The sequence below is a fragment of the Cyclopterus lumpus genome, chromosome 23 (genome assembly GCF_009769545.1).
Source record: "Cyclopterus lumpus isolate fCycLum1 chromosome 23, fCycLum1.pri, whole genome shotgun sequence".
In the NCBI taxonomy this organism is placed as follows: Eukaryota; Metazoa; Chordata; class Actinopteri; order Perciformes; family Cyclopteridae; genus Cyclopterus; species Cyclopterus lumpus.
Window position 1 is genome coordinate 15,095,409 of NC_046988.1, and position 10,000 is coordinate 15,105,408.

Genomic DNA, 10,000 nt, shown 5'->3' on the forward strand with positions numbered 1-10,000 from the left:
TAACCAGAAATAAGTTTTTTTTTTAACGAGACGTGTTTGTTGGTTTTATTTTTGTCTCTGCAGGAGTCGCCTAGCAACAAGCTGCTTTATGCAAAAGAGATCTCCACCTACAAGAAGATGGTGGACGAGTGAGTTTGAATGAACATTTCCTATATTTCATATTTCACACGCGGCAAAAAAACGGTCCTTTGCTCACGTGATATCATTTGATAAATATTGCGTGTGTGTGTGTGTGTGTGTGTGTGTGTGTGTGTGTTCTCTCCTCAGTTACTATAAGGGCATCAGGCAGATGGTTCCCGTCAGTGACCAGGACATGAACACTCACCTCGCTGAGGTCTCCAGGGTAAGAGACTGATGCACCTTCTCCAGTATTATATTTAAGTATACAGAGTATTAAGTATACATTTGAAGTACTTGTACTTTACTTGACTAGTTCTGTTTGATGCTATTTTATACTTAAACTTCACCATATTTCAGAGGGAATATTATATTTACTGTCAAAATGTTCTCCCAGGGTTAACTTTTCTTTTATCGATTATTTTAATAATCTTTATTTTATATATTTTTAGTTTGCACAATTATACTGTTTTTAAATTCTGTTTGTTTTTCTTTTGTCTAATAAAGTTTTTTGTAATTTAGTTTTGAAAAGTGCTATAGCAATAAATACATTAACATTTTATTTAATTGTAATTGTAAAATATAAAACACATTATTTTATAAAATATTATTAAATAATAATGGTATATGAAATAGATAGACAAGTCTGCCACCAACTACAACGTTATATAATAATAATATAATAATATATTTATTTGTAATAGTTTTACATTTACAGGGCAATTTTTTTTTACTTTATTGTACAGAAGTGTCTTTTTATGTATATAGAAAATAATATTACCAGCCACTCTCTTTTTAATTATTTTATGATAATTGTAATATAATAATAATAATAATATATAATCGTGGATATCAATTATTGGAAGTTATTGCTGCATTGCTCAGTAATACTAATATTTATTTTGTATTTATTTATTTATTTACATTTATGATTTATCATAATAAGTGTGTGTTGTTTTTGTCCCTGTGTAGCAACACACCGACAAGCTGAACACCCAGTTGGCCTTACACCAGTTGTACCAGTACGCCAGCAAGTACTACGACGTGGTGAGAAATGTCTTTCGTTATTGTGTATATTAAAATGTATTTGTCTTATTCCAAGTTCTGTTCATGCAACGGTATCACAGTTGCTGGTGTATTGGGCTGATAATGGTATATTTTTTTATAAAGTTCAACCTCCATTATGTTAAATTGTTCCATTTTTATTAATTTAATTTTTATTTTTAAAGTATTATTATTCAAATTTTGAGCATCTATAATCATAACATTACAATAATGTATATGGAAGTTTTCCGTTTTCATAAATATCTGTAAACATGTGAAAACGGCCTTTTTGGCATACGAATATTACCATGACGACGTACAATATTTGACTGTCAGCAGTAAAAAATAAAAGATAACATTTGTTGTGTTCTCGCCTTCTGCAGATCATCCAGTCGCTGGACGAGGACCCGGCAGCCCAGAATAAACAGCTCACCCTCCGCCTCCAACAGATCGCCGCCGCCCTGGAGAACAAGGTCACCGACCTTTGACCTCTGATCTCACGGAGGGGTCAGGGGGCGGAGCTAGTGGCTACTAAAACACAGAATGTGGTTTTCCATTTTAAGGACTCAAAGGAAGACGAGCTCGCGGACTCTACCGAATGTTTTACCATGTAAGGACTGAAGTGGGCGGGGCTAGTGGAGCTGCAGGAACATGTTGACCATATAAGGACTGAAGGAGGGAGGAGTTACGGGACTCCAGGAGAATTAAAGAATGGTGATTTTTGGACAGATGAAGTGTTAAAATATGCCCAGTGGTGAAAACTGAACTGATTTCCGCTCCAGTTGTTTGGCCGTACTTTCACTTGGCGTCCCAAAACAAATACCAAGGAGGGATGCCGAATGGCGACCGTGACGTGGCTGCAGACGGGGAGCGTTGTGAAATCGAAGGGTTATTTTTGTGAATGGTAACTGAAGGTGTTGGATGCGTGTGATCCTCGGATCTGGACGACTCCGTGTCTGTAGAACACAAATTAAAATTTGAACCTAAGTGAAGTAATGAGATATTACCAAATACTTTTATTTTTTTGCTCCTCAGCCCTTTTTTTTTTGGACGCTTTGATTGGCGGTACAGCTGCTCCCGGACTACGTGTGACCACTTTTTACTCAACGCCTCTGAACTGTGGACGTGAGCTGACCTGAGTTCAGTTTTTCTCGTCTGCGCATTAAAACGGCCACGAGGAGAATCTGATCTCTTGTCAGCAAAAAAAAAAAAAACGCTTGGATGAACTTTCTTTTACCTTCAAAGTGAGCTCAAATAAAAAAATAATCCACCAATGAAAACCAACTACGGTACACACCACTGGCCAATCGGTGGTCTCGGTTTGTGTTGACGGCACAGAGAGAGAATTCAGGGTACGACATCCAAAAAATTAAACCGCGGCGTTTTAACTTTGCTCATATCACGAATATGTGTTTCTATGCGGATGACACTGTGCTGGTGACTCGAATCACAGCGGAACAATTTAATTCTGTTCAATTTGTTTAGTATTATTCTTTGTACCCGATCTTTAAAAGGAGATGCTTCGGATTCTTCTTGAAATGGGGTTTTGTGACGTTCCTTTTTTCACCTGCGAGTCGAAGGCCATCGGCTCGGCAAACACTGTCGTTGTGCGACGTTGGTGTTTCACGGTGTTGTGTTCACCGAAGTCGTCTCCTGTCGCTCTGACGGTGTGGAAACCTCATTCAACCCCACGTCAAAACATCCAAATGTCCTGAACGTTACGTTTCTTAATCGACAAACAGTGCCACTTATTGTTTTTCTTTTGTCGAGTGTTAATCGGGTGGTCCATGATGTCATATCCTGTGTGTGTCGCCACTTTATTGCTAAAGGACCAGCTTTGTTTTTACTTGACTGCCTAATCATGTGGTCTGAAACAGCCAAACACATTTATTGTTCAGTGTGATTTGTTTTTTATAATCTGTATGATTTCACTTCTTTTGCAATACTCTTATATATATATATATATATATATTAATATATGTATATATATATATATTAATATATATGTATATATTAATATATATGTATATATTAATATTAATATATATGTATATATTAATATATATATATATTAATATTAATATATATATATATGTATATATTAATATATATATATAATGCTGCATTTATTTTTCTGCACAGAGGAACTGACTGACGTGTCTTCTGAAGACAGCGGTTCCTTAGGTCCTTCAAAAAGGCTTCAAATAAATCTAATAATGAAGGCGGTAAAGTGTTTAAATGTATGAAATCCAGTTATTATTATTTTGGGTTTTGTTCCTTTGTTGCCAGTGAGTTCAGTTTACTTGACTTCCCCGACTGGAAGTCTACGGTACGAACATTAAAGACATGAAGAATCCACTTTATTCTGTGGAAGATTTAAAATGCATAAAACAAATCAAACCAAGGCGTAAAGTGACATAAACGTGCATCGTTATGTATTTGCTTTAAGTATGCACTTATTTAGTAATAATTAAATGGAAAAACATTAGCCTTTATTAACTGAATTATTATTATTATTTACATTAATTGTTCATGCCACATTAAAATCACAGTCACATAAAGACTAATGACTTTTCTAAATTGCAATTCACTAATTTCACTTTTCTTAGTGTTGTGATTTTACTTTAATGTTAAAAGAAATGTATGTTTTAATTGGATGTTTAATGAAACTTCACGTCACAATGAAAATCAATTCGGTTTTTTGAATACACAAAAAACGACAAATGTTTTTCCTTTGAACATTTACACATAAAAAGTGAACACGCATTAATACGTTTTTTTTTTGTATTTAATCACTTTTTTTTTGTTGGTTTTGCTTCTCTGTCAAGGCATTTTAAATCTTCCATATTATCCCACACAAAAATACCAAAAACCAACACACACAGTTTCTCTTTTCCAGGTTTTGCTTTCGTTCTGCGTGACACGGGTACTTTTGTGCAAAGAATTGTTTCACGGCGCCCGTAAACACGTCCATGTGCCTCTTGATGACCGCCGCCTCCTTTTCTGCACATTAAATGTTTCATAATGTTTATGAGTTTTATTTTATTTTCTTATCAGGAACACGCAGACTCAATTTTATTTCTATCTTGCAAAGAAAAAAACTACATTTTTTATCAAACTGCATCAGAATTAATCTTTAAATATCTAAAGTAAAAGGAAAAATATGTCACAGGATAACCGTACGACTGTGGACCAAAGTTATCGCGAGTTCAAATCAAAGATTAAATATGCAGGTTGGAAGTACGCAGACCTTTTTTATTTTTATTTTTTGGGGGGTATTTTCTTCGGGGCATTTTTCTCCTGGAAATTAGTTCATAAAAAGCCACTTTGGTGCCAAATAACTTCAAGAACCGTCATTTCCATTTGTATGTTGGATGAGTGTAGCCAGAAATAAAAAAACAAATAACTGTGCATTAGACAACATGGTGGTACTTTTCTAAAGCAGAAAATAGATTTTCCAAATCTCTACTTACTCTACAAATTAGTTTAATTGTTAAATATGAGACTGAAAATATATATCTTTGAACATAATGTCTCTAATCTCTTCCTGCCTTCTTTCTGCCACCAGCGAGTGCCTTTAAAGAGTGGAACCCAGAGCAGATTTGGAGGTAAAAGGTTTACAGAAGGTTTACCGGACGTTCTGGTTCTTAACGGTAAGATCACGGCATGAGACGTTTTTATTGAAGGAAAAGTTCACGTCTCTAAAGCTCATTTAACTCATTTAAACAGATCGTCGCTATTATTTAGTTCCCAAAAAAGTCAGAGAAAATCCCCAAACCCACTAAATTCAATTAGAACTTATAAATTAAACATTCAGTAAGTCCATTTAATTTTGTGTTAAACATATTAAAAAGAAAACAAACGTGACTAATAGAGAAACCCGGTTGCACCAACTTGTTCATATGTTCTAATATTAGCAATTTCTAACATTAAATGGAGTTTTACGCCACAAAAAAACCCTGTTAATCAAAGCTAACACTTGACTTGGTTTAGAGAGAATAATAAACGGGTAATATGGAGTTTGGTGGCCACGCACCACTAAAACGTGTTAATTTCTGTTGAATAACGACGTAAATCTTTAATATTTAAAATCATTAACAAACGTACCTCAAATTAGTAAACAATGCCTGAGAGGTTAGCATATTTTCAGTATTCTGAATACTGTTCTGAAACTGATTTATTCAAGTATCTAAAAACATTGTTTTGGGGAGTTACGTTAGCTTGTAACGCTACGACTTCCTGCAGCGTCCTAGCTAACCTCCTTTTTACGATATTTCAGTATCCAGAAACGTGAGCTTTTTAGGCAACTTGTAATTTTTTTTTAAGAAAAGCATTTTGATTTACAGATGACTTGCTTTCAAATTGCTGGATATAAAAATAAAAAAAACGAATGGCGCATTATTTCTGCAGTGATTCATGTCGCTGCGTCATTTCATGTGCAATTTAAAAAAGCTTAAAATTAGACACTTAAAGTTTAGCATTTAGAGTTCTTTGCAGAAATGGAATATTATATCAGTAAGGATGGTTTCTTTAGAGGAAAATCACCTGCAATGGAGAAACATTTGTGTTTTCACGTTTCAGTTGGTTGCAATCTGCAACCTCGCCACTAGATGGCGCCATATTCAACACGTTAAATAACACTTAACATGACGCAAAATAAACTCTATAATTGGTTGTGAATCATGGACATCAGAGAGGTGCAGAAAGAGGGCACGATGACCGGATTAGGGGTCGGGGCATTTATCCGTCCGCTATTTGAGGATCTGTGTGTTTAAAAAAATATATATATATATAAATGTATTTGAAAAGAAATTTAGTTTTCGAGGCACAAAGTAAAAAAAAAAACGAGTTTTGGGGAAGTTTTGAATGGTCAAAGCGAATGTTTTTGCTAACATCAGAAGTGTTAACGTGTTTATACCGTTAAATAACGGTCTGTACGTCAAACCTCCCCGTTGTTTATTCTTGGATCATCGTTGTTGTTTGTTTTTCGGATGGACTATTTGAAACAGGAACCAACTGGTCTGTACTGGTCTGTACTGGTCTGTACTGGTCTGGAGCCCAAATCGGTGACTCTTCTGAGGAAGTAGAGAAGTGGGCCAAAAAATATAGAAAAAATCCAGATCTAGGAAATCCAAATATCCAATAAAAGATCTTTATACAAAGTCTTCTTCTCTTGTTTAATGTCTTTTAATTCCAACGTCGACTATTTTAGCCCCAAAAACGTGTTTTTAATCCAGCTGATGTTTTATTATTTGACCTCGATTTCAAATCACATAAAATATGGTGTTTTTTTTTTTATGTTGTATTTCTGGTCAGAAGGTGGAGAACTTTTTTTTTTTTTTTTTAAATCTGCCGTTTTGAACGTTAACGGCCTGAAAGTTTTCTGATTTCCGTTTTTTTATTTATTTTTCAAACGCTTCACCGGATTATAAATCGTGGTTTGTGGATGACGGTTGTTTTGACGCTCCAAGGAGCTCCGGTCGTTGTTCAAGATGTTGTTTGATGTTCCAGATTGTGATGCAGCATTCAGGAGATTCATATTCACAGGTACATATTTTTGTTTATTCTTTTAAATCACAATTATCTTTCATTTGCTTCAACAGAGTCTAAAACTGTGTTTTTATGGGACTTTATTGTAACTAATAACACACTGATAAGAGATATTTCTCCAATAGCTCCTTGTGCAGTTTAAGTTTTACATTTATTTGTTTTTATTTTCACTACTTTTGACTTTTAGAGAAATTATGTGGGCTGATGATTAACAATTACATTTATCTTAAATTAGATGTAGGAAATCTTGACAATCTGCTATTTCTGATTAACGACCAGTTAATAACAATATGAATGCATAGATAAACACTGCCACTCTGTGGTTATAAAAAAGAACTGCACTTTCTAACAGGAAGTCGGTGGTTGTAGCTGAACAGAGTATTTCAAAATAAAAAGTACATAGAAATACATATTATAAAAAAATATATTATGGATCCTTATACAAAAAGTGATGAAGTCCAATTAAATAAAAACAGGCTCAAGTTAACAGAAGTTACATTTTATTTCGTTCACAGCAAATGTAGAACAAAAAAATATTACAGACCTCATATATTCATCTTATTGTTTAAATGTACACGAGCATCTTAAATACACATGTAATAAATAATGAGGATGTTGGGTAACACTTCAGTTTATGGGATGTAATTTAAAAAATGTTAACCTGGAGAATATTGTAGTCAGTGCACACAACAATGCAAGCGTGCAAATAAAAATATGACAATTTAAAGAACTTATTTTCCAAAGAAATCTTTTTTTTAACTATAATTAAAAACAAATTAAATGTGTCCTTCCAAGAAACAGTCAATGAAATGATTAGAACATTACAGACCTGTAAAACAACAACAAAAAAGATAACACTTTATTTCATGAGTCCATAATTTTCTGAATTATTTATAATATTTTACAAAAAGTCTCCAGGAAAGAAATATATGGAAAATAGACATCTGCGTTAAAAAAAACAACATTGTTTATTTGTACTAAAGTAAAATTTACAATAATAACTGACCAATTTTATTTGGTTTAAAACAGAGGAAATTCTATTTTCCATATAATTTATCAAATTAGAATATTCTTCCCAGTAAATAGATATATAATTATAGACCCATGAAATCAAACATTACCTAAAGCAACATTATATTAAGACGCGACTTAAAAAGGAACAATCCCACATTTCAGGGAGTCTCGATTTAGCCTTCTTTTATTTATTTATTTATATTTTTAAACCCAAATTCAAAAGAGAAGATGCCGTACATAAATAAATAGAGCTGTCGGTCATCTCGTCTGACTTTGGGTTGAAAAAGACTTGTGTTTTAAACGATAATTAATCCTTTTTAGTAGGAAAAAGACACAAAACCAACAATGTGTTGACGCCACGATAAAGAATTAAACCTGAAGCCTAAACACGCTCCAGATGTGGATCAATCCGCCGCTGAAAATAGTCCCAAACTAATGCAATCCCCCCCCCCCCTGTTTTTGGTTTAATTAAGCCACAATACTAATATTTATTAGATTTGCTGCTGTTAGATTTGTTTAAATACATCTTTCTGATTCACTGTAAAACCACTAAATGATTAATTTAATGTTTTCAGCCGTTTAATGAAGCGTGTATTTCTTTTTTTAAAGATGTCCGACTCGAGTGGCGAGAAGTCGAAGTCACAGCAGCTTTTTTTCGGGAAGAGAGACAGGAAGTGCAGAACGTGAGCCAGAGGAGCGAAGGCAATCGGCCACGTGCACGTGCGCGCGGACTCAGCTGAGGTAGGTGAAGACGACCGACTGGATGGGCAGACGGCACACCGGACACAGCTTGTTCCTCTTCTTCAGCTTGCGGGCGCACACGTAGCACGACATCAGGTGACCCGTGCGGCCGTGCACGATGCAGCCGTTCTTCGGCCGCGACTGACAGATGAGACACGGGTCCAGGCACGAGTCCGGCAGGCGCCACTCGGCCGACACGCTGCGGTCCAGCTCGGGGAGCGGGGGAGGGGTGGAGGAGGACGGGGGGAGCTCCTGGGAGTCCGCGGACGAGGAGGGCTGGGAGTCGAGAGTCCAGAGCTTCTGCTGCTGCGACGACGAGGAGGAGGAGGAGGAGGAGGAGGAGGAGGAAGGCTGGGAGTAGGAGAGGAGATCCTGGGAGTCCAGAGCGGAGAGGGAGGAGTCCGAGTGGCACTGAGACGGGAGGAGAGGCTTCACTCGCTTCCCGTCCGGGACGTCGACGCCTTCGTTCTCCTCCACGTCGGAGCCTTCAGGAGACAATCAATCAATAACTGTCACATTTAATAATATCAGTCATAGTGTGTGGCATTGTGTGTCAGGAAACTCAATAAGTGAGGTAATAGTAGACTTCATAATTAAATTAAAACATTTGAAAAATCAAATAATAAAGAATATTAATTTTAAAAAAAAATTCTTTAGACGATTTCCCCTCCTACCTGGAGTTTCTTTGGCTGCCGATTGGTCGGTTGGCTTTGGGGGCAGGGCTTTAGGGCTGGAGGAGGCGGACTTGTCCCTCGACAGCCAATCCTGGCGCAGCGCCCAGCAGCGGAGACAGTTTCTGGGGAGGGGCGGGTTCAACTCGTCACACTTGGCACAGCGCCAGTAGTCCTGAGAGACAAACAACACGCACACAAACGCACACACACACACAGTTAGACCGACAGTACGTAACACCTGTGTGTGTGTGTGTGTGTTTGCGTGAAAGACTCACGGCTTCCGTGATCTCCGTGTCTTCATCGAAGGAGTCGTTGTCCTCCGCCTCAAATATGGTGACCTCGTATATCTGGAAACAAAAGATTTACCGGAGTGAGACTTATTTATTTTATTAAAACGGCTTGGATGGGAAATAATAAATAAATACACAAGTTAAGTTCCTAAAACAGCTGTTCACTAGTTAATTTGTTGGATGAATCCACATTTGGTGTTTTGTTGAGTACCGACGTCGACCACTTGGTGGCAGCGACGCGCTTCAATCTGATCATTTGTTTCGGTTTTCCTTTGAAAACCAACTGACACCTTTCGTCGCCCCTAAACAAAGTGTACTGGTCCAGTCCAGTCCCCATACTGGTCCTGTTGGGATTCAGGGTGCTCACCTGGTCGTCTGCAGACAGCGAGGCGTCGTCTTCATTGTAGTCGTCGGAGTCGACCGACTCGACCTCAAATTCTACGCTGAAGTTGTCGCTGTCCGAGTCCGAGGCTGCAACCGTGACCTCCGACCTCCCGGACTAAAACAATTTAAAGTCCATATATATGTGGTTTGTCGATGTTATTACACAATGCAATATTAAAGTGTGTG

At 36.8% G+C, this 10,000-nt stretch overlaps 2 protein-coding genes across 5 annotated transcripts in view; one reads left to right on the plus strand and one right to left on the minus strand.

Moving 5' to 3' along the window:
- plxnb2a (plexin b2a) overlaps positions 1-2,375 on the plus strand; it is a 125,410-nt gene extending 123,035 nt beyond the window's left edge. For all 4 annotated transcript variants that reach the window (XM_034526874.1, XM_034526877.1, XM_034526876.1 and 1 more), the window contains 4 exons: positions 64-128; positions 268-343; positions 1,090-1,164; positions 1,545-2,375. In XM_034526874.1, coding sequence (XP_034382765.1) covers positions 64-128; positions 268-343; positions 1,090-1,164; positions 1,545-1,649 — 321 coding nt within the window. In that variant the 3' untranslated portion in view covers positions 1,650-2,375. The remainder of the gene's footprint in view (positions 1-63; positions 129-267; positions 344-1,089; positions 1,165-1,544) is intronic.
- A 4,819-nt stretch (positions 2,376-7,194) lies between these two features.
- mdm2 (MDM2 proto-oncogene) overlaps positions 7,195-10,000 on the minus strand; it is an 8,084-nt gene continuing 5,278 nt past the window's right edge. Inside the window, exons 10-13 of the mRNA XM_034526878.1 lie at positions 9,798-9,929; positions 9,416-9,487; positions 9,141-9,312; positions 7,195-8,951 (exon numbers count right to left, since the gene is read on the minus strand). Coding sequence (XP_034382769.1) covers positions 8,458-8,951; positions 9,141-9,312; positions 9,416-9,487; positions 9,798-9,929 — 870 coding nt within the window. The 3' untranslated portion in view covers positions 7,195-8,457. The remainder of the gene's footprint in view (positions 8,952-9,140; positions 9,313-9,415; positions 9,488-9,797; positions 9,930-10,000) is intronic.